This window comes from Thalassophryne amazonica, chromosome 5 (genome assembly GCF_902500255.1).
Source record: "Thalassophryne amazonica chromosome 5, fThaAma1.1, whole genome shotgun sequence".
NCBI classification, from domain to species: domain Eukaryota; kingdom Metazoa; phylum Chordata; class Actinopteri; order Batrachoidiformes; family Batrachoididae; genus Thalassophryne; species Thalassophryne amazonica.
This window is the reverse complement of record NC_047107.1, coordinates 26,519,976-26,545,381: the sequence shown is the minus strand read 5'-3', so window position 1 is coordinate 26,545,381 and position 25,406 is coordinate 26,519,976. Positions and strand designations below refer to the sequence as shown.

Sequence of the window (25,406 nt, the reverse complement as noted above, 5' to 3'; positions counted from 1 at the left end):
GCAAGACCAGGCGCACAATGACGCAGTGACACGCATATAGGTTGCAAATAGGTTGCGCAATGTTCACAATTAGTTCACGCAAGTGGCACAAAATGAATGCAGCCTCGCCCAGTTTACTCAGATTACAACAGTCTGACAAGTTTACTCACTGATACTCAAGATTGCGTGCTAGTGTGGGCATCAGATTTGTGCAAGTGTCAAGGTAGCTTAAGGAACTGCTCAGCAGAGGTCAGTCTGTGCTCTGATTAGTCTTGTCTGAATTAATGAACAGCAAAAATACACTGACTGAAATTGAACATCTTAAAGTTTTCTGAGTTGTTAAAGGTTTGCAGGTGTCACAGTCTAAACTTCTTCCGCTTCCAGCCTCCGCAGATCACATCATTATATCTCCATTTGTAATGTCAAACCTGAGAGCTGCAAGCGATTTAGAGATAATTGTTGACCTTACTCTGTTTGATAAACTAGCCAGATTGTTGGTTAGTCATGCCTTTTAAAGCGCGCACATAATCTAAAAAAAAAATAGATTTTTTTTTCAACTTTCTACAGACAATTATTATGCACCCCCCAATGACCCAAATAAAGTTTTAATTTGTACTTTGCTGCCTTATATTCAAATGTGACAGCTGAGTACCAGGAAGAGCTCATCTTTATTTGCTATTAATTTTGAAGTAAACATTCTGATTTATGGATTACCTGGAATGACTGAAGCACAATATTTTTTTTTTTTTTTTTTATGTTACTGTTTACCGTTTTATTGAGGTGAAAGACTTCTCCATCTTGGCCTTTCTATATTGAAATGGCCTACCTGAAGAAATGAGACTCGGAAACAATCTTTAAACCGTCATTGTATTCAACCACGTTTCCACAATGTCCATAAAAATGGTAGAATCAGGACGCAGTAAGAACTGCATAAGGAGTAAGAACTCTGTTAAGTAATTAAATCTAGTAGGAACACCATTGACATAGTACAAGTGTGACACAAACCTGTGAATAAACCTGTTAACCCATGATCATTCAAGCCATGGACAGAGTGAACAGAATATTTACAGTATTCTGTAAAAGGGGGAAAATATTCTTTATAATACTAATGTGTAGGTTGAAGGACAGTATTGAACCAAATATTACCCCAAGATTTACTGCTTTATTACTATAATGAATGACACATGCATTTTTCTGTGTTTCCCCGGAATTTATTTCATGTGTGGTGGTACTCACCCCAAAAATCCCCCTCAAATTTTGTGGCACATTGAGCATTAAAACACAAGGCATTCAGAAAAGTGAAGTACTTACACATCATTCTCTCTCTCTCTCTCTCTCTCTCTCTCTCTCTCTCTCTCTCTCTCTCTCTCTCTCTCTCTCTCTCTCTCTCTCTCTCTCATGCTCCGCGTGTGTGTGTGTGTGTGTGTGCGTGTGTGTGTGTGTGTGTGTGCGCGCGCGCGCACGTGAGAGAGAATGGGTGAGTGTGAGACATTGGGCATGTGCATGTTTACCTCACTAAAGGTAAGGAAATGTGTTAAAATGACTTATTATACAGTTAGCTGCTTACCTTATTCTCACAGTGTAGCGCCATTACAGGTTATGTATCAGTGAGGTAGTAGGTCTTAGGGTGGCATGATGACAAATTATACAGTCTACATAATGTGAGTTGTGACCCTTGACACTGACAAAGCCAAACATAGTTTTGTGTTGCACTTCAACAGACAAGTGCCATTCAGTGCCAGCTGTTCATGTTTTAACCTTTTTCTTTATTTTTTTTTAAACACTTGCTCAAACAGGCAGTTATTCTCCATTTTCCTTTCAGCCTTATTTTCGAGCCCTGTTAACTGCAAAATTATACTGTCAAATATGTGCAAGGTAATGTGATCTGAAAGGAACACTTTTGTCCTGATGAGCTATTGGGAGAAGAAAGTGCATTACCGACGCCTTGATTGCAGTTATGCATGCATGACAGGTGGAGGCTGCACCACCACCATCACGACTGTGTAAAATCGTACACACCAGTTTATTTGTGGTGGAATGTCTAAATTCACAGACATAGAAGTGTAGGACTTTGAGGATCTATTGACACATCCCTCTCTTTTATGCTGTCAGAAGTTAATTAAAAAAAATTATTTTGCAAAATGTGGCTTTAAACTGCAAGAATCTGAATTTGGATCACAACAATACACAATAAAGAAATAACCAGTTCCACCAACTTTTTTTTTGAAAATTATTCATTAATTTTCAGTGATCTTGCTAATAGAAAAAAATTAAAGAGGAAAATGGCAAATTTTCAAAATACAGAAACTGAAACTTAAAAAAAAGAATCATGGCACAAGTTTTAAAAGCACAAACTACTTCCAAATGGTTACTTATTCCTATTATTATTACTGTATTGGCCCAAATATAAGATATCATTTTTTTCTTCAAAAGTATCTGAAAAGCTTTTCGCGTCTTATAATCGTAGGACAGACTTTTAGATGTTGTACATCCACAACAACAGGTGGCACAGCACCGTATTGAAGAGCTAATATCAGCAATCTAATGTCATGGTCTTAAATACAGTTCACAGTGTATGAATACCACTTGTCTGGATTTTAATACCATTATTGCTCATCCTCACAACTTCAGCATGATCACCACAAGCAGTAGCGGTTTTTGTTATGGGTGAATCGAGCAGCCGCCCGGGGCGGCTTTTTTTCATGACACGTGGGGTGGCACCAGCACTTAAAAAAAATAAAAAATCTGCACAGCTAAGTGGTTATCATATCACTGTGTGAGAAATTGACAAATTGGCGCTCCCTGTTTGAAAGCGGACAGACAGGGTGTAAGAACGGGTTTGAATCTCACCGGAGAGGGCAGATTTCCCACTCGTGGAAAAAATGTTTGCAGAAAGGACAGCCTGCCTATTTATAAGGAGGGTTTAGAACATGAGCTGCGATCACATTACTAGCTGAAGTGACTTGAATCTGACCTTTGTTGTGCGTGTCTGCATGTGATGCAGTGTACAAATAAACAAATTACAGGATATATGTACTTAATCTAGTTTTGTTAACCCTCACCACATAATGTGGTTGTTCTACAAAATATATAATTAATTTGACAAAATATACAATTGTATTGTATTTTACAGTATATTCTGTTTTATATTTAAACATCCAAGGTATGTGGGTCCAGTTTACAGAAATGGATAAAGCAGGGCATATTCATTCAAATTTGCAATTCATGCATATTTTGTATAAGACTTATATGTAGCCTGCAGTCTTTTGATGTCGGTTTCAGTTACAATTTTAAGGGCACTTTGAAAATATTAAAACCAGCAATAATAAAATAATGAAAAATGGCTGTTTGTGCAAAATGCTGTGTTTTTTGGAGGGGGTCTTGCCTGAGGAATTATTCAGTGTACTGACCACAAGAACCATCTTGTAACATTTATAAATAATACAGTTGATCATCATTGCTTACGATTATTATTTACACTTCTCCCAGAAGGCTTTGCCATCAGTTACTTCCTTTCCTGTCCACTGCACTGCCTATTTTGACACACACACACACACACACACACACACACACACACACACACACACACACACACACACACACACACACACACACACACACACACACACACACACACACACACACACACACACACAACATTCTCCCTGCAGTTTTAATATCACAATGGAGACACATTATATTCACTCCTCAAACTGCATCAGGAGAGATTTATAAACAGAAAAGCAGCATCATATCAGTGGTGACATCTTGTCATTTAGCTTCTGTCTCAGTCCAGGGATAATTGGAGTGGCACTTTCTCCACGTTGTGAATTCAGTCACCTTTTCAGCAGACTCCATTAACAGTGACTGTTGTTTCTGATCAGTGAAACAGTTCGTTTTTTTTTCTCCATGTGATTTAAAATGTCCAGAATATGTATATTTTTTTTCTGTTTGCCCTTGTGATATCATAGCATTGATCTTAGGTCATTATCCAAGTGATGAGCTCTTGACAAGGAGGAAATAACAAAATTGCATCACTTTATTGTACTTTATATCACTATATTACAGTTTTAGTAAACCTCAACTGTCTTTCCCCTTTCAGTGTGTTTTATTAGCATTATTTTAACATAAAAGTATATTTTTTAAACAAGATTTGGGGATTTTTTGGTGGTGGGGAGGGGGCAAATCCTATAATTGGCACACTTTATATTTGAGCCAATATGATGATGTGGTTGTTATCTTTAATTTGTTGGTATTTATTCATTTCCAAAACTTGACAGTTTTCACGTGACACAATAGAATATTTGTTAGTTTGAGCTGATGATGAGCCATCAGAAGCTGCTGAAATTGTTGCAGTATATTTTGACCTTGTCAGGAACTCTGACTCTGATTTAACATCCTTGTACACATTCATGTGAACTTTAGTTGGAAGCTTTCTCAGCACACGCTGTGTGCCCCGTGTGTCTTGCATGTGTAAACGAACAGAAAATGCATTGTAGTAGTACAGTTGAGTTTTGCCACAGAAGCCAATACAATTTCCTGTAATTTAGACAAAATGCCATCACGACATGCTCGACTTGTTTCTTGCAGTTGGAGTGCTGCCATGCTGTTGCTAGGCTCCAACACCATGCCAGCTTGGTGAATTGATTGTCTGTATGGCCAGAGGCAGTTGTCATTTTTGCAGTGCACTTTTTGCTTTGTATGCTTCCGGCAGCACAAATGATTTCCCAGGGACTTTTTTTTTTTTTATCACAATTCATTGTCTGTACATAAGTTATTTTAAAATGAAACACAGTATGTTAATACTTTAGAGCCTTTAATGTTTTGTAGCATGAGGTACTTGTGCAGTGTTTTTGCTGGTGCGTGTTTGTGTCTTTGTGCATGCAGTATATAAATCAGATGACAGAACTTTGCTTGGTATGACACCCCTAGCAACGTGTACATTTGCCGAACAGATCCACATGAATTTTTTATTGTCCCCCACTAGGGATGCTCAAATTAGGGCTACTAAGGGGGCTGCAGCATCTCCCACGGATGAGGGGCTGATGTTGCAAGGCAAAACTCAATAAGCGTTTGGGAACTGAGGACACTAATTGTTGAAGCTTTGTAGGTGGAATTCTTTCCCATTCTTGCTTGATGTACGACTTCAGTTGTTCAACAGTCCGGGGTCCCCGTTGTTGTATTTTGCGTTTCATAACACACCACACATTTTCAATAAGCAACAGGTCAACTTAGCTTACATCAGGGGTTTTCAGAGTGTGGGAGAGTGAGCTCCCCTCAGAGAACAAATGAATAGCTGCCCCCCGACACACATACACACAATTTCAATATCTTTGTGTGTTTCTTTTTATTCTTTTACACATCTTAAACACATTTTAAAATTATTTGTGTGTTTTTAAAGAACTGCCTACGCATTTACACATTTTACAGCCTTTGCAAACAATTTAAACACGTTTTTAAAGAACTTTCTATTCTTCTATTTTTTATCTTTTTACGTATTTTAAAAATCATTTTTTAAACATTTAAACATCTTTGTGTGTTTTTAAATGTCTTTGGCATAACTAACACATTTTAACATAAATAATATTAATTACAGGGATGGGTATTGATAAGATTTTATTTATCAGTGCCTTTTATCTATTCTGCTTATTGATCTGATTCCTTATTGACCTCTTGTGAATTTTCTGTCTCCTAAAAGTAGGCTTTACAGGTTTTCTATGTCAATAACATTTTATTGAGTCTTAAAGTAGATAAATATGAAATTGGTCACTGGATCCTTGATTTCTGGCCATAAATAAAAATAAAACAAAATCTGTAGTTTTTCTCAAAAGCATTTCCTTTCAGACATTAATGCCACAAATTTAACTCCATACCTCTGAGCTGACCTCAACCGGCTGTGCTGCATGTCAGCATCAATGTAATTCATAAATAATGCAGGATGTCTCATTTTGGAAGGAAAAAAGTTGTAGTTTGTTGTCTGTGTTAAAACATTTGGAAAGAGGTGTCATTTGATTTAAACGGTGATTCACTTTGAAGTTATTAATTCTGACCGAACTCGAACTTGACTTGGTAGAGAGCGGCGCAGCGTTTGGAGTCTGCAACAAGACAAGAGTCCCACTTAGTGACTTTAATCTGCACAAAAGTGACTCACAATTGACATTTTTAAATGTCTTTGAGAGGGATTAAGAAGCAGACTTGCCACTTCTGAAAAGCAGCAAAGCAATGAACCAACAAAGCAGCAGATCGGAACACTGCTTCATTGTTTCAGCTTCAAAGCGGAGCTGCTGCAGAAATAGTTGATTACACAATCGCTGCAGGGTCTGTAATCAACGTAAAGAAATTATCATTTTCTCGATAAAAGACCCTCAAAAACAACTGCTGCTCTGAAGGACCGATAAGGGACTCGTTAAGCAAAAACGCTATTGATGTTGGTGGATGGAATCATTTCTTAATGATTCTCTAAAAGAACTGGTTCAGTTTTCAAATTAAGAAAGAATTAAGAAATATAGGTGGCACGGTGGCTTAGTTGTTAGCATGGGTGCCTCACAGCAAGAAGGTCCTTCCCACATGGTCCTTTCTGTGTAGAGTTGACATGTTCTCCTCATGTTTGTGTGGGTTCACTGACATGTGCAGGCATACTTTGAAATAAATTGAACAAAACATTGCAGCCTCATGAGTCCTCCTCACATTTTTGGAAAATGAATAAAATATGAGGTTGCCTATTTTCTGCAGCCTAATAACTTTAAAAACTAATGCCCCTATTTCATAGCGCCATTCCTTCCCATTTCATCTCTTATAGCAAATGGGGGCGCGTTTTGAAGCATCACAGAAACTCCTTGATCCATCTTTTGTCAATCTTGAACAAACTTTGTATACACAGTAGTTACGGCCATCATTGCCACTGTTTTTGAAATCGTGAAATTTTCAAGCTGTTCAAAGAATTTCATCTCTATTCACCAAATCGGCATCATTACACAGTCACTTCAGGGTGTTTGTAGTCTTAAGAGCTTCAGTCATGTTCAGTCTAGGGATGCACCGATCCACATTTTTTCACTTCTGATACTGATACTATTCTGATACCACAGCTCTGTTGCCTTTAATATTATTATCATTACTGTTAATTTTATATGAGGATATTTTGTATACCCAGTTATACAGCTTCATGATGAAGTGGTTTAGAGGAGGATTTTCTTAAAAAGGACAACTGAAAGTTCAGCTACAATTTGCCTGAAGGTCCATATAAGATGCAAGCCTAAAAATCGATTTTGATTGCTGGAATGTTCACATTGACTCTATTTGTCCTTTGTTCATAGACTGTTTTAGAGCATGTAATCTGGCATGGAATTACTGCTTGTTTGGGAACCTTCCTGAAAAGCTGAAATCAGAGTTAACACGTTTGGTTCAAACTGCAATAAGATCATCGGGCTGAATGTCAAATCCAGCCTTCAGTCTGTTTTTGACCAGTATGTTAATAAACAGTTGACAAAATCCTTAGTAACTAGGGATGGGTAACCAAAACCCAATATTAAGGGGGGCCCGGGGCTGCATTTTTTTTTTCTTTATTTCATTCATTTAAAAGAAAAAGACAGAAAAGCAGAAATGAAATTTACAAGACTTTGAATGAAAAGGAGCAGAGAGAAGAACAAGTCTTATATTTTCTGCCCCTTTTTACAATACAGTCTTTCAATTTTAAGTATCATTATTCAACATTATTAAACAGATTACATTTTTGACTTGTCACATACCACTGACTTATTTCATAATTTTAACCATTATTTAAAAGATTACATCCCTAACAGGTTACATTTTAAACTTAAAACATTCTAGACATCACTAACAGATCACACCCTAGGCTTTGTCATAGCCCACTGACTTATTTCATAGTTTCATACTTACTTAATACTGTTGTGAAAGTGTAGTGACACGGACCCACAACAGGGGGCGCAAATGAACGGTCAATAGATGAGCCAAAAGGTAACAATTTAATGTTGTGAAACGTGCACAACGAACATACAGACAATCTCAGAATATAATTACAGTCAAATTACAAAGGTGACGTGTGGGCAGGCTCGAGGATAGAAGACGTCTGTCCTGAGAAGAGCCGGAACCACACGATTTCCGCCCCCACAGAACCTGGTGAATACTGGAGCCGCCAAGTCCCGAATTCCCAGGTGATCACCGTCCCCGACTGTCGGATCTGGTACTGCTGGCGAAGAACAAAGACAGTCAAGTGTGGGTGTGTGTACACCCAGTAACAACAGCAGTGGGAATGCCACCTCCACCTCTCACTCAATACTCGCAGCGCGTCCTCAGAGGAAAAAGAGTGCCGTATTGCACAGCCTCCACAAAAGGACCGGAACTCCTGCAAACACTCACAATAAACAGATTCTCAATATTTCCACAAAGGCTGAGGATATTACCTCCAATGAAGTATGATATCTCGGCGATGAGGTGGAGATGACGTCTGGTCTTTATGGAGTGCGATGATGAAGAATGTGTGACAGCTGTCAGGAATTAATGAGTGACAGCTGTCACTCCCGGCTGTGTCCGTGGCGGCAGCGCCCTCTCGTGCCTGAAGCCCGCACTTCAGGCAGGGCGCCCTTTGGTGGTGGGCCAGCAGTACATCCTCTTCTGGCGGCCCACACAACAGGACCCCCCCCCTCAACGGGCGCCTCCCGGCGCCCGACCAGGCTTGTCCGGGTGTCTGCGGTAGAAATCGGCCAGGAGGGCCGGGTCCAGGATGAAGCTCCTCTTCACCCAGGAGCGTTCTTCGGGTCCATACCCTTCCCAGTCCACCAAATACTGGAACCCCCAGCCCATTCGACGGACGTCCAGGAGCCGGCGCACTGTCCAAGCCGGCTCCCCGTCAATGATCCGGGCAGGAGGCGGCACCGGACCGGGAGCACAGAGGGGTGAGGTGTGGTGAGGCTTGAGTCTGGACACATGAAAAACCGGGTGGATCCGCAGTGAAGCTGGGAGTCGGAGCTTCACTGTGACAGGACTGAGGATTTTGAGGATCTTGAAAGGTCCAATGTACCGGTCCTTCAACTTGGGGGAGTCCACTTGGAGGGGGATGTTCTTCGTGGACAGCCACACCTCCTGCCCGGGCTGGTAAGCAGGGGTCGGGGATCGCCGGCGGTCTGCATGGGTCTTCGCCCTCGTCCGGGCCTTCAACAAGGCAGAACGGGCGGAGCGCCACACCCGACGGCACTTCCGCAGGTGGGCCTGGACCGAGGGCACACCGACCTCTCCCTCCACCACGGGGAACAACGGGGGCTGATACCCCAAACACACCTCAAATGGGGAGAGGCCGGTGGCGGAAGACACCTGGCTGTTATGCGCATACTCGATCCAGGCCAGATGGTTACTCCAGGCCGTCGGGTGCGCGGATGTGACGCAGCGGAGGGTCTGTTCCAGTTCCTGGTTGGCCTGCTCTGCCTGTCCGTTCGTCTGTGGATGGTACCCGGACGAGAGGCTCACGGTGGCCCCCAGTTCCCTGCAGAAGCTCTTCCAGACGTGTGAGAAGAACTGGGGACCACGATCTGAGACGATGTCGGTGGGTATCCCATGCAGACGGACAACATGGTGGACCAGGAGGTCTGCTGTCTCCTGGGCTGTTGGGAGGTTCAGGAGGGCCACGAAGTGGGCCGCCTTGGAGAATCGGTCCACTATCGTGAAGATGGTGGTGTTGCCCTGGGACGGCGGGAGGCCCGTGACGAAATCCAGGCCGATGTGGGACCAGGGGCGATGAGGCACAGGAAGCGGTTGGAGTAGTCCTTGGGCCTTCCTGTGGTCAGCCTTGCCCCTGGCACAGGTGGTGCAGGCCTGGATGTACTCCCGGATGTCGGCCTCCATAGACGCCCACCAGAAGCGCTGCCGGACAACTGCCACGGTCCTTCGCACCCCTGGATGACAGGAGAGCTTGGAACCATGACAGAAGTCCAAGACTGCAGCTCTGGCCTCTGGTGGGACGTATAAACGGTTCTTCGGACCTGTACCTGGGTCCGGGCTCCGTGCCAGGGCCTCCCGGACGATCTTCTTCACGTCCCAGGTGAGGGTGGCCACGATAGTGGACTCCGGCAGGATGGGCTCCGGTGGATCCGACAGTGCAGTTTTGACCTCCTCTTCGTGTACCCGGGACAAGGCATCCGACCTCTGGTTCTTGGTCCCGGGGCGATAGGTGATCCGGAAGTCAAAACGCCAGAAGAACAGTGACCAGCGGGCTTGCCTGGGGTTCAGCCACTTGGCGGTCCTGATATACTCCAGGTTCCGATGGTCAGTGAAAACCGTGAACGGCACAGACGCTCCCTCCAACAGGTGTCTCCACTCCTCAAGAGCCTCTTTCGCCGCAAGGAGTTCTCGATTGCCGACGTCATAGTTCCGTTCAGCCGGGGTCAACCTGCGTGAAAAGTAGGTACACGGGTGAAGAACCTTATCAGTCTCTCCGCTCTGGGACAGCACGGCTCCTATCCCTGAGTCAGAGGCGTCCACTTCGACCACGAACTGGCGGCTAGGGTCGGGCTGCACCAAAACTGGCGCAGTAGAGAACCGTCGTTTCAACTCCTTGAACGCGGCTTCGCACCGATCCGACCAGGTGAAGGGGACTTTTGGAGAGGTCAGGGCTGTCAGGGGGCTAACTACCTGACTGTAGCCCTTAATGAACCTCCTATAGAAATTAGCGAAGCCGAGGAACTGTTGCAGCTTCCTACGGCTTGTTGGTTGGGGCCAGTCTCTCACCGCCGCAACCTTGGCCGGATCAGGGGCGACGGAGTTAGAGGAGATGATAAACCCCAGGAAGGACAAAGACGTGCGGTGAAACTCGCACTTCTCGCCCTTCACAAACAGTCGGTTCTCTAATAACCGCTGCAGGACCTGACGTACATGCTGGACATGGGTCTCAGGATCCGGTGAAAAGATGAGAATATCGTCCAGATATATGAAGACGAATCGGTGCAGGAAGTCTCGCAAGACGTCGTTAACCAAGGCTTGGAACATCGCGGGGGCGTTGGTGAGGCTGAACGGCATGACCAGGTACTCCAAGTGACCTAACGGGGTGTTAAATGCCGTCTTCCATTCGTCTCCCTTCCGGATCCGAATCAGGTGATACGCATTTCTAAGATCCAGCTTAGTAAAGATTTTGGCTCCATGCAGGGGGGTGAACACGGAATCCAACAATGGCAACGGGTATCGATTGCGAACCGTAATCTCATTCAGCCCCCTGTAATCAATGCATGGACGGAGTCCGCCATCTTTCTTGCCCACAAAAAAGAAACCTGCCCCCATCGGGGAGGTCGAGTTCCGGATCAGCCCGGCAGCTAATGAGTCCCGGATGTAGGTCTCCATTGATTCGCGCTCAGGTCGTGAGAGGTTGTACAGCCTGCTGGACGGGAACTCAGCGCCTGGAACCAAATCAATGGCACAATCGTACGGACGGTGCGGGGGAAGGGTGAGTGCCAGATCCTTGCTGAAGACGTCAGCAAGATCGTGGTACTCAACCGGCACTGCCGTTAGATTGGGAGGGACTTTGACCTCCTCCTTAGCCTGTAAACCGGGAGGAACCGAGGATCCTAAACACGCCCGATGGCAGGTTTCGCTCCACTGAACCACCACCCCAGATGGCCAATCAATCCGGGGATTGTGCTTCAACATCCATGGGAAGCCCAAAATCACACGGGAGGTAGAAGGAGTTACAAAAAACTCAATCTCCTCCCGATGGTTTCCAGACACCACCAGAGTTACTGGTTGTGTCTTGTGTGTGAGTAAAGGGAGGAGGGTGCCATCTAGTGCCCGAACCTGTAATGGCGAAGGAAGCGCCACCAGAGGGAGCCCTACCTCCCTTGCCCATCTGCTGTCTAGCAAATTCCCTTCTGACCCCGTGTCCACCAGTGCTGGGGCTTGAAGGGTTAAATCCCCGCTCAGGATTGTGACTGGGAGTCGTGTGGCAATCTGTGTGTGTCTCAATTGAATGTTTTGACCCCCCCTTAGCCCAGTCTCTAAGGGCGATTGTTGTCGTTTTGGCCGTTTGGGGCAGTTTTTCTGTATGTGCTCCTTTGAGCTGCAGAGAAAACACTCCCCGCGGATCAGCCTCCTCATTTTGGCCCTGTGCGTTTCCCTAACAACGTCAGCAGGGGGAGCTGTTACCCCACGGAGCGCTGTGGCTGTGGAGCATGGGGAGGGCCCTTTTCGAACCCGGAAGGGAGAGGGGCGGCGCGTATCCGGTCACGTCCTTCGCCTCGCTCCCGACGGCGTTCCTCCAACCGATTGTCTAACCGTATAACGAGATCGATAAGCCCATCTAAATCCCGCGGTTCCTCCTTAGCTACCAGCTGCTCCTTCAGAACCAACAACAGTCCGTTTATGAAGGCGGCGCGGAGCGCAACGTTATTCCAGCCGGACCTCGCAGCCGCGATGCGGAAGTTGACTGCATAAGTGGCTGCGCTCTCGCGTCCCTGTCTCATTGACAGCAGCACGGTTGAAGCGGTCTCTCCTCTGTTAGGGTGATCAAACACTGTTCTGAACTCCCCCACAAACCCAGTGTATGCTGATAACAACCGTGAGTTCTGTTCCCAGAGCGCCGTAGCCCAGGCGCGTGCTTTACCCCGAAGCAGAGCAATCACATAAGCTATTTTACTAGCATCTGATGCGTACATGACGGGACGTTGTGCGAAGACGAGCGAACACTGCATAAGAAAGTCCGCGCACGTCTCCACACAACCTCCGTACGGCTCAGGAGGGCTTATGTATGCTTCAGGGGATGGTGGGAGGGGTTGTTGAACCACCACTGGAACGTTTATATCCTGCACAGGGTTGACAGGAGGACGAGCTGCAGCAGCGCCCTGAGCACTCGCTGCCATCTGTGCGGAGAGAGCCTCCACCCTGCGGTTCAGGAGGATGTTTTGCTCGGTCATTTGATCCAACCGAGCCGTAAAGGCGGTGAGAATGTGCTGTAGCTCACCAATCACGCCTCCTGCAGGTGCCTGCGCTCCCTCCTCTCCCATTGGTCGTTCAACAGCCGGGTGACGCCCCTCGGAGTCCATGACGCTGGCTGAGATATCCTGTTGTGAAAGTGTAGTGACACGGACCCACAACAGGGGGCGCAAATGAACGGTCAATAGATGAGCCAAAAGGTAACAATTTAATGTTGTGAAACGTGCACAACGAACATACAGACAATCTCAGAATATAATTACAGTCAAATTACAAAGGTGACGTGTGGGCAGGCTCGAGGATAGAAGACGTCTGTCCTGAGAAGAGCCGGAACCACACGATTTCCGCCCCCACAGAACCTGGTGAATACTGGAGCCGCCAAGTCCCGAATTCCCAGGTGATGACCGTCCCCGACTGTCGGATCTGGTACTGCTGGCGAAGAACAAAGACAGTCAAGTGTGGGTGTGTGTACACCCAGTAACAACAGCGGTGGGAATGCCACCTCCACCTCTCACTCAATACTTGCAGCGCGTCCTCAGAGGAAAAAGAGTGCCGTATTGCACAGCTTCCACAAAAGGACCGGAACTCCTGCAAACACTCACAATAAACAGATTCTCAATATTTCCACAAAGGCTGAGGATATTACCTCCAATGAAGTATGATATCTCGGCGATGAGGTGGAGATGACGTCTGGTCTTTATGGAGTGCGATGATGAAGAATGTGTGACAGCTGTCAGGAATTAATGAGTGACAGCTGTCACTCCCGGCTGTGTCCGTGGCGGCAGCGCCCTCTCGTGCCTGAAGCCCGCACTTCAGGCAGGGCGCCCTTTGGTGGTGGGCCAGCAGTACATCCTCTTCTGGCGGCCCACACAACATAATACATCTAATTTAATACGTTTTTTAAATAATTTGAACCATAATTTGTGGACATGTCTATCTCGGCTTTCAGTGCTTACCAGTCCAGTAAGTATCAGTGAAATTGTGGCGAGCTGGACATGTCCAAACTTGTCCTCTGACACGCCGAAACGGAGGTGTTCCTTTGTCTCGCTTCCAAAGCGAATCGGTCGTGACGCGCGAAGCCTCCGCGCGGCTTTCCATGACAAAATCTCGTTAAAAGTGAAATCTGCCGGAAAATGGCTGATGTCCAGCTCTTGTGATAACCAGAGAAAGAGCACACGACAGTCTCGTATCCACAGAGCCATCAGCTCAGAAATGGTCCGGTGGCTTGTGCCGTGTCGTCGCAGCTCGCAGCGTGGCGCGCTGAGCGTCCTTAAAGGGGTCCTTAAAGCTGTACTACCAGACCTTATTCTCTGTGAAGCCTGTAAAATTTTCACCGAAAGCCGGATAAATTTTTCGAATAGTTTCCAGGTGCCAGTCTCTAACAGCTTCTGAAAAAATTCTGATGGAAAAAACCCCCAAATCATTCTGTCATTTCCAGACAATGAAAATCCGACGACGGGACGGGACCACTCCTTCCACAAGGCATGCTCACAGGCGAATGACGTCACCGACAGGCGTGGAAAAACTCACGCATGCGCACGAGGGTTCAAGCTTGTCTGACGTGAAAACATATGAATCAAATCCATATAGTTTAAAAAAAAAATAAAAAGGTACGATACTTTATGGACAGACCTCGTATAACAGTGTTTCTTTGCTTATAATAGGCACAACGTCCTTAAATTTTAGCCTTTTATCCTAGTTGTAAGGCACTTTGCAGTTTTAACGTGGCTACATTTATAAGATATGTTTAAGATATTTTTTTTCTTCTTTCAAAACAAGAACATTTTATTAAAATTTCAGAATGTTTGGCATATTTATATTATGGCTGTTTTTGCAGTGTGTTGATTAATTTAATATTCAATTAATGATTGATTAATCATTGTAGCATGAGTCCCAGGGTATGAAACACTTTTAAAAGTTTGGTCCTCAAGTGTTGACATAGCATCAGTCCTGTTACCTGTTCCAGCGCAGTTCTTTTTCCTGCAGCAGTAAAAGCAGCATCGGGTGCATCCATTTCAATTAAGAACCATCAAAACACTTGCGGGGTTTCAGTCTTGGAGGCACAAATACACAGCCTGCTGTTAGGAAGATCAATATGATGAGAAATAAATCAGAGATCAAAATCAACAAGACTGCAGCTTCTTGGTCAGTGAGGATGAACACCCCCCCCACCAAAACAGTAAGAAACTGCAAACATCTGATCCAAAACCTTTAAAAAACAGAAATAGTCTTCTGTGCAATGAGCGATTGATTGAGGAGGGATTTGGGATTCAATTGGACCTTGGTGTGCAACAAAACTCATCAAATTGTCCGACAGAACCTTTCTTTCTTACTTACTGAGTGTTGTTGTGGTTTCACATAATGAGACAGTCCTGCTCTGTCCCTCAGCCATCTACAATTATGATCCCAGAGGTGAGCCGGAGTTGTGTCTACAGGTGGGGGACACGGTGCACATACTGGAGAAATTGGAAGGTGAGTGAACACTCAGCAGGCCCCAACACATAACTGTTTTCCTCTACAGAACAAGCTGATGCAGGAACTAAAAATTTCCAATATTGATTCAAGCATGACATTAAATAATATGTATCCTCTCCACTGTTCTGAGATCAGTCTTACACACTGACTCCTTAACGTGTTGCTTCTTAGGTTGGTATCGGGGCTACACACTACGCAACAAGTCACAGAAGGTATGGACATCAAAAGAGCACTGAATTATTGTGTGATTACTTCTGTGATGTATACAGTACACTGATAATGGTTTATTTATTTTTTTGTTTCCTCAGGGCATTTTCCCAGCTTCCTACATCCACTTAAAGGAGGCTACAGTTGAGGGATCAGGGTGAGATTCCTATCAGTAAACATATCATCTTAGTAATGACACACTTTGTTTTACCACCCCACCTTGTCATTTGCAAATAACAGGACAGTCCTCATGTAATTGCCAAAATTAAGGATTTGATTTCAGTAAGCTTGTCTGCAAAGCAGAATAAAGCAATGATTTGTCTTTTGGTTATGCCTAGGGCTGGGCAATATGACCTAAAATAAATATCGTGGCATAAATTGAATCCCTTCATGGTAAGTGTATATATATCGCAATATAAAGTTTTTGAATGGGTTATATAACCCCTTATGGCCCAGTCACACGGTATACGACGATTTCTGAACAAAGGGAAAAAAATAGGAACAGAACGAAACCAAAGCTAACGATCTCCATGCTTTAAACGAAAAGCACCTGGAGCCGCTGCTGGAGCAGTGTGTGTCTGCATCCTGCTCAGCGTTTCAGGACTCGGTGCTGGACGGCGCTCTGTAGCCCCTGAGTCCTGGAGAAGCTGCAAAAAGAAGTGCATGATCCGACCCACTATGGAGATCTGTGCACACATTGGTGGATCCTCCTGCTCTGGTTGCTTGTCCAGAACAAAATAGTATAGCAGATAACTGTAAGAATTGTTCAAATCTGGTTACAAGCATCAACATTTGACTGTGTATACCTTTTGGTACATATTGTAGAAAAATAACTTTAGCCATTTGAATTTTCAATAGGGGGCCAAGTAGGGGTCAATTGAAGAATTTCACAGGGTCAAAATTAAAAAATGTTCCAATCATATTGAAAGTGATACCACATTATGGATCTGATGACAGTGATTCCAAAAATAGTTTGGACTATCTATGACTGAATGTTCTGGAGTTATGGGGTAAAAACAGCAAGAATGGTGACAAAGGTCAGTTTCAGTTTGTACAGGGGTCAAAAGTTAAAGTTACTCCAGTTTTGGTAAAGCGTGGTGCAAATTAATGGTTGAACTAATAGGATTAACAAATGGAATAGTTCTGATTGTGTTGAATGTCTGGTCTCCAAAGTAAAGGTCAAACAATGTCGACGTCCATTGGATTATATGACGTGACACATGTTACCCCGTAACATGATAACTAAGCATGACACATGGTGCAAACTATTCTTTTTTAAAAGGAAGGAAGTCATGTTATCCTCACTGCACTCTGTTGCTCTCTTTTGACCTGCCTCTTTCTCGCTCTCTTTTGACATGCCTCTCTCTTGCTCTCTTTTGACCCGCTTCTCTCTTGCTCTCTTTTGACCCGCTTCTCTCTTGCTCTCTTTTGACCCGCTTCTCTCTTGCTCTCTTTTGACCTGTCGCTCTTTTGCTCTCTTTTGACCTGTCGCTCTTTTGCTCTCTTTTGACCTGTCGCTCTTTTGCTCTCTTTCGACCTGTCGCTCTTTTGCTCTCTTTCGACCTGTCGCTCTTTTGCTCTCTTTTGACCTGCCTCTCTCTTGCTCTCTTTTGACATGCCTTTCTCTTGCTCTCTTTTGACATGCCTTTCTCTTGCTCTCTTTTGACATGCCTTTCTCTTGCTCTCTTTTGACCTGTCGCTCTTTTGCTCTCTTTTGACCTGCCTCTCTCTTGCTCTCTTTTGACCTCTCTCGCTTGCTCTCTTTTGACCTGTTGCTCTTTTGCTCTCTTTTGACCTGTTGCTCTTTTGCTCTCTTTTGACCTGCTTCTCTCTTGCTCTCTTTTGACCCGTCTCTCTCTTGCTTTCTTTTGACCCGCTTCTCTCTTGCTCTCTTTTGACCCGCTTCTCTCTTGCTCTCTTTTGACCCGCTTCTCTCTTGCTCTCTTTTGACCCGCTTCTCTCTTGCTCTCTTTTGACCCGTCTCTCTCTTGCTCTCTTTTGACCCGTCTCTCTCTTGCTCTTTTTTGACACGTCTCTCTCTTGCTCTCTTTTGACACGTCTCTCTCCTGCTCTCTTTTGACACGTCTCTCTCTTGCTCTCTTTTGACACGTCTCTCTCTTGCTCTCTTTTGACCCGTCTCTCTCTTGCTCTCTTTTGACCCGTCGCTCTTTTGCTCTCTTTTGACCCGTGTCTCTGTTGCTCTCTTTTGACCCGTGTCTCTGTTGCTCTCTGTTGACCTGTCTCTCTCTTCTTCTCTTTTCGACCTGTCTCTCTGTTGCTCTCTGTTGACCTGTCTCTCTGTTGCTCTTGTTGAGTTAATGTATCTGCGGTTACCATGTACACATTCCAGTCATTTTTGATATTATACATTCTTCAAATCAAGGAGTACATTTATGCTCATCCTGTATATGGATAAATTAATGTTTCTTTAACTTTAATAGTTATAAATAAAATCATAATCTCCCTTTGGACATAATCTTCCGCTTACTGTTCTTGTCATGTTTAGATTCAATAATAATATTTGTTCCAAAATATGACATCATTGAGTGTTTATCCACCTTTGTGCTGTCTCATTGTTCTCTTGTTGTGGCTGATAGCCAACAGGAAATAATTATTCCAGCAGATTTACCCCTGGTGCAGGAGCTCGGGGCCACTCTGAGGGAATGGGCCCAGATATGGCACAAGCTCTATGTGGTATGTGTCGAGTTGCTGTCTTTTGCCTTTCTGTTTCGTTTGGACTCTGTAAAAAATTCAGTCTCTCACTACACGGACTAAACTGTAATATTCTGTTTCATTCTGTGAAGAATGTGTTGCCTATCATGCAAACTGGTTTTATCTGACAGACGAACAAGTTACCCTTGTTCAGGAGTGTTCAGCAGATGGCCTACAGCCTCATTGAATTTCGATCGCAGATAGTGTCAGGAACGCTGCCCAAAGATGACCTTGTCGAGCTGAGAAAGAAAGTCACAGCCAAGATTGATTATGGAAACCGGTATGGATCCTGCTGCCTTATTGTACCGCAATAAATCGCCTTCTGACATGAACCCTGTTGTAAAGTTTTATACACTCCAGTCATGGCACTAAGATTGCCCCTCTGAGCTTATCGGCTGCTGTTTGATGCTCTTTCAGAATTCTTGGATTGGACCTTGTGGTTCGAGATGAAGCAGGAAACACATTGGATCCGGACCAGACCAGTACCATCAACCTGTTCCGGGCCCATGAGACTGCATCCCGCAGTGTTGATGACAGGATACAGGAAGAGAAGGCACAATTGTGGTTTTTTTTGTTGTTGTTGTTGTTGTCAGTTGTGGAACTGCAGCAGTTGTTCCATTTTACTTCATGTATCCATGCACGGCCATGGGCACTTTGTATTTTCCAGACGAGGCTGCAAAACCTGGAAATGAGGCGTCAGACCTTGTTCAGTACAGTGCACACCTACAGTCTGCTCATGAACCTGAAGAACTTTGTGTGTAACATTGGAGAGGATGCGGAGCTGCTCATGTCTCTTTACGACCCTGACCAATCAGAATTCATCAGGTTTGATCCTCTTTTTGTCTCGAACGTTAACAATGAAGATTTAATTTTAGCCGTTTGTTTTAGATTCACTCTATATTGTCGATTATTTTAATTCTGACCGTCAATCTGTGTAAGATGTGTTTATTGTAACATCGGTAGAAATGTTTTACTTGCCCAAAAATATTGAACCCTATGAAAAACCTGAGTTTACTTTGTAAATCTGGCAAACAGAGACTGCTTTTGTATTCTGGCAATGTGATGTGCAGCAAGCGACAAGACACAAAGAAAAAAAAAGTATTTAATCATCATATGATGATGACGTTTCTCACAACTTATAATAGGCCTAAGTAATGTAGTGATGATTTATTTTCTTTATTTTTTCCTTAAATTTGAAAATTGTATTTAAAAACACACTACTAAACAAGACTCCTCATATTCACATTGTTGTTATTTGTCGTTTGGACCAAAGTTCAAATGCCATCAAGATATGCATGTTGTGCAAAAAAAGCATTTGAATGTAATTTAGTACAGATAATCATTGGGGGGGACTGTCTAGTCATGGAAAGTTGGATTTTGCTGACCCAATTTTTTTGTAAAACACATGCGAAACTAATGAGAGTTATTCACACAACAGTTAGAAAATGAACAATTAAGAATACTGGTTCTTGTGCACAGCAGAAACGAAGAGATCCTCTGAGGTCATTAATATGTATTCAGACTTTAAAATCAAGCTGAATTGCCATATTGACTGTAGTGAATTTGACCAGTTTACTGTATTTGTTAGTATTTCAATTTTTGTCAGTTAGCCAGATCAGTGGTCCCGTTTTCATGTTGGCACACTAACCAAGCAGAGGTCACATTGAGTGAAGTAGATATTTCTGTGACACTGAAATGCATTTTGAATGATCTTTGGTGCTTTTGTGCCAAACAGAGTGTACACCAATTTGCACAAACATGTGTGAGTCTAATTTAAATGAAATTTCAGTATTTTAATGGAAGTTGCCTATGATGAGATGTAGTAGCTATGGCTGTTTGTCCTATCCGCGCTGTTGATGCAGACCCTTGGCGTGTCCATTGGACTGCAGCTCTTTACCCGACAGTCACACCTCTGAAGGGGTTTATAAGACATCATATAGAGATGTTAGCATGCTAAGTAGTGATACAGGAGCATCACTGTGAAAGAGGTTGGACTAAACCAAGTCAGTTGAATTTTGGTTCCATTATGCAGTCAGGCTTGGAAGAAACACACTGTGACAATGTCTGGTTTTCCCATCCTTTATACTCTATCATTAAACATTGTAGACATTAATGATAAGTAACCATGAGCTGGCCATGCCCCGGGAACACCTATGAAACAACAAATGTCAACTGCTCGTCACCCTTATTTGTAGGTAATGTGACCGTAGGGTAATAAATAACCCACACTGACTGACTTGGACAGCTATATTGACATATTTGAGTGTTGGCCTTCAAAGCTTCACCTCTTACGGTTTCTAAAGTACCTGACCAACTTCTCTGCTCTCAAATTGTCATGGCACTACATATCACAAGCAGAAAAAACAAGTACTTGAAAATTCTGTAGCTTTCCTGACAGCATCATTCAGGTAGATGTTGACATTCACTCATCTGAAATGATCCAGCAAAGCTGCAGGCACTCACGTTTGATCATTTTCTTGGAATGGTTTAAATTTGAAATTCATTTATACAGCTGCATTTTAGCCAAACCATAAATTACTTTAAAATTCTATGATGAAAATAAGAAATTAGCTGCACATGGTTAGGACTAGTTCTGTGATTAATACTAGATTATGTTTAACTGGATAGTGTTGTCACTTAACTGTGATGTGTGCGTTAGTTACCATTCTAAATTCATTTTCAAGTTTTTAAAAGTTTCGTAGTGCTGCCACTTTTTACTTATCTGCCATAAAATTTAATTGTTTCTATTCTAGGGTTGCCTCAACATTTCTTTCATTTTTAATACCAAGATTTAGGAAAATTGGTTCATTAGTTTTGATATAATTGTTGCCAGTTATGTGGGTGGACATAACCTCCCTGGCAGGGGCAGTGGAATTTATAATTGTGAAAATTAATATGTTCCTGAAATATATATTTAGATTCAGGTTTTAATGCTAAATAGGGGATATTCCTCAGCATATTATTTTCACTTTTTTTTGCAGGAAAAACAAAAGTGTAACTGACATTATGGTGGTTCTGCTGGTTGCATTTTGGCATTTTTTTTTTTTTTTTTTTTTTTGTCAGCTGTGGCTTTGTGGTAGCATGAAGACCAGCAAGGACTTGGTGCTGGTACACATAAATGCAGCTGTTATTAATGTTGTATTTCGAATGGCCTAAGGGAACAATGAACTTTCAGCATTCCCATTCACACACTGCAGTACACACAAAATTATTATGCCATTTGTGTACATTAATTACTACAAGTAAATCATTAGTGAGTAAAATATTAAATTTTTTAAAATTCTAAATTTTTCCTCACGCACTAATTTGCAGACTCTTATTCGGCTCTGCAGTTGCTGGCTCCGTTTCAGCCACATTAGCTCGACTGGCACTGAAAAATGTGTGTCACTGATGTGGCGTGGGGTGAAAATCCGTCATAGAGTGTGTTCGTAATACGTGCTGAGACTCCTGCCACTCTACTCGCACTATGTGCTGCCAGAAAAGGGGTGTTCTGCTGTTTCCCTGAATAAAAATGAATGTTCTGCCATTTACCTCAAGCACGGAGGTGCGTAAAGGCACTTTTGGGAGACGGGTTTGTGATCCAAAGGCGCAGTGTCTTTGGATCACCTGCTTTTTAACTGCATACAGATAAAAAGTACCATGCCATGTCAGTGTGCAGCATTTGTTTTGTGTCTACATGAGAGGTGGTCAGAGCATCGACTCTGCTACGCATGCAAAAACATGGAGTGCACACAGCCAAATATTTTTTAAAAACTGAAACCGACAGAAAACATGAAGCTAGATGAAAATTACTGTAGAGAGACATCCATTTTTTACAGAGCTGAGAACAAAGAAAAAAACCACACAAGCCTTAAGTGACAAACACAGTCATGACATTTATATTACAATCGCCAAGTGGCCTCTATGTGCATGTGTGAGTTTGGCTTTGATCACAGCGAAACCAGGGAGAGCTGACATTTGCCGCTTGGTATGCTTATATATTTTGGGTCAAGGATGAACGCTGTGAAAACGGAAAGTTGATAGGACAAATATTTTTTTGAGAAATTAGTGTTTAACTAACCAGTAAAGAATGGACTTTGTGCTGCAGTGCACCATGGGAGTTTGGGTTTTTTGAGGTTTTAAATGTTGTTATTGTGGTTCATTTTAGTTTAACAGTGTTGTTAGTTTTATTGATTTATTGTGTTTTTGTAGTTCATTTGGCTTGGTCAGTTTAGTTAAATGTTATGTTGGTACCATGAGTGAAATGTGTATTGCTTTCAGTGTCTTTCGCCACAGTCTGTTTGTCTAATTAAAAGCACCTGGGTACAGCAGAATGCAGAAAAGACAAACAGCTGTGCGTGCAATTTTGAACACTCACAAATGGGAGAGCTGACATTTACCATTTGGTGTGCTTATGTATTTTGGGTTAAGGATGAACAGTGCCAAACCGAATGTTGATAGGATTAATATTTTTAGAGAAGCGACATATATTACACAACAACACTGAACAATGACTGAACAATTAGAAATTGATATTTACATTCTGGACTCACAATCCAATCCAGCAGGGGGCAGTCAATCATTTATATATTAACAGTGTGACTACATAAGTGTGTGCATGATTTTATTTAGTAAGTTCAATGTAAGTACATAATATAATTGTAAATATGTTAAAACACATGGATGACACAAGAAACTGAAAACACGTATTTGCATTATGGTCCATTTAAAAGTCAGATGACAAAATAGCAATAAAAATAAAATAATAATAATGATAATAATAATGCTAGTAGTAGTGTGTGTGTATAAGACAGCAAGATCCTAAACAGTTTATAAGTACATTAAGACAGTAAATTAACATAAAATTTTACATTTAAAAAAATTACATAATTAACATTAAATAAGAGTTGAGTTCTTCAAAAATCTGTTGAGGTCTAATATTTCTAAAAACATTCTGGACTCACACTCCATTCCAACTCATTATAGAAACTTTTATTACCACCCTTGAAAAATGTCAGCTACCTATTTTATAAACACTACCCAATCTAGAGCCCGTGGATCCCCATGGACAGCCCGCTAGTAATGATTATTTTACTACAGTATATTTGAATCAGTTATTACTAAAGAGTGGGAATGCTGACTCACATTTCTGCTGCTATCAAAAAGAAAAATTATAGTACTACAGAAATCTGCTTAAATTTACTTTCCTTTTATTATATGTTGTACTACATTTCACATGATGCTTCATATGTTGTTTTCATTTCTCCATATCTAACTGTGATTCTTATTTAAATTCACACAGTGAGAACTTCCTGGTGTGCTGGGACAGTATGGGCATGCCTAAAGAAATTGAAAAACTTAACAACCTGCCAGCATTGTTCACGGTAACTGCCTCCCATCCTGCCGAAAGTATTCTCACTGCTGCTTAAACAAATTCAAAACCACCTAAAATCTCTGACACGAAGCTCATTTTCTCTGGACAGCTGCTGGTTTACAGAAAGATTCACGGAATTGCTCACACTCATGGCACACTTTTGAAAACTAAATGAATTTTGTTTCTTCTTTTTGGCTTTCGTTGTTTTTGTTGCAGCAGGTCACTACAAACCAGCAGATGGGGTAATGTACACATGCACGATAAAGAATTGTGGTGTTGATCACGAAGGAACAGAATTTTACAGCTAAATGTACCAACTCAAAGAGAAATCAACATTTTTCACATGTCTGACGCGTTCTGCATCCTTTTCTCTTATTTCCCAGGGATTTGTTTTATGATATGCTGGTTTGATCATGCACACACAGCGCTCCTGCTGCATAAATGCACAGTGACTGCCTTCAGATACATGCGGTTCATGGCCTGGTTTATGTGCAGCACATTATCTCTCAAATATGTCAGGGAGCAATAAATCATCTTTGTGTTTGTCTGGTATTTGCAGGACCTGAGCAGCAGTGATTTGATGAGACAGCGTCTCTTCCTGGTGTGTCAGATCATCCGAGTTGGCAGCATGGAGCTCAAAGAAGGCAAAAAACACACTGGCGGACTAAGGAGACCGTTTGGTGTGGCTGGTAAGAAGCTCTTCAAATGTTTGCTTAAGAGTGATCAAAGTCCATATAAAAACCACACCATCCTGTGCGGTGATATTTAGTTATTTTATGGTGTCAGAATGAAGGATCAGTGTGCTGTATGAATTTGGAACACTGGCTTCCTGGTCTAAAAAAATGCCTCTGCTCTACTTAGGTAAAGAAGTCAGTGAAAACCGGTTTAGCAAAGGTGTTTTTGTTTTTGCCCAGATGATTAGTGGATTTGATGAGAAATAGTTTCCTTGAGTGTTCCAGCAAATGGACTGAAACCAGAGTTAGAAAGAACATTTAACTCAAAAGTCAAATTATTCTTAGCCTGGGGTGGAAAAACCTAAAAGAGCCGGGTGGAATGCACAAGTCCGTGGGCTCATCCATTTGCAAACAGGAGATCAATGACCCTCTGTCTGTCTTTGTGTTGAGGCTGTCTGCTGTGCTTGGCAACAGGTGAGTGAAATCCAACAACCACAACTGCGCCTCTGTTTCATTTGCAGAAAGTTTCATTTACAGTTTAGGGGCAAATTGAACTTTTGGGAACTAAAGGCAAGAAATTTTTCTCTTACTTTCATTTTGGCATCGAAACAAAACTGTCTGGTAAATTGGTTTATCCTAGACAACAGCCTGTTTGTCTTGTTGCGATACACACAGTGTCTTTGTCATTGCAGTGATGGACATAAGTGATGTTGCCCATGGCAAAACAGACGATGAGGACAAACAGCATTTCATCCCTTTTCAGCAGTGAGTCTTTCCAAGTTGTCCAACTTCTTCTAGTATATTCTGTTGCTTGGTTGGCACACATTGTAAATTTGAACTTAGCCCAACTCGAACATTTTGAGGAAACTGAATATTACAAACAAACATTAATGTCAGCTTGAAAATATCAAACATAGTGAGTTTATTCACATAAAATGAACTTTGTACATTAGTGTTGGTTAATTGTTGAGTTGTAATCTCATTTGACCTTTCAGAAAATTGACATTTACTTGGTGTTGAAATGTACAGTGGTGTAAAAAAGTATTTAGTCAGTTCCTGATTGTGCATGTTCCCCTACT

General features: G+C 42.7%; 1 protein-coding gene across 1 annotated transcript in view; it reads left to right on the top strand.

The window, feature by feature from the left end:
- Window positions 1-25,406, top strand: part of LOC117510210 (dedicator of cytokinesis protein 5-like) — a 117,351-nt gene that overhangs the window by 50,519 nt on the left and 41,426 nt on the right. Inside the window, exons 2-11 of the mRNA XM_034169829.1 lie at window positions 15,295-15,378; window positions 15,553-15,593; window positions 15,690-15,745; window positions 18,186-18,282; window positions 18,432-18,580; window positions 18,718-18,853; window positions 18,968-19,125; window positions 23,582-23,663; window positions 24,213-24,342; window positions 25,020-25,092. Coding sequence (XP_034025720.1) covers window positions 15,295-15,378; window positions 15,553-15,593; window positions 15,690-15,745; window positions 18,186-18,282; window positions 18,432-18,580; window positions 18,718-18,853; window positions 18,968-19,125; window positions 23,582-23,663; window positions 24,213-24,342; window positions 25,020-25,092 — 1,006 coding nt within the window. The remainder of the gene's footprint in view (window positions 1-15,294; window positions 15,379-15,552; window positions 15,594-15,689; window positions 15,746-18,185; window positions 18,283-18,431; window positions 18,581-18,717; window positions 18,854-18,967; window positions 19,126-23,581; window positions 23,664-24,212; window positions 24,343-25,019; window positions 25,093-25,406) is intronic.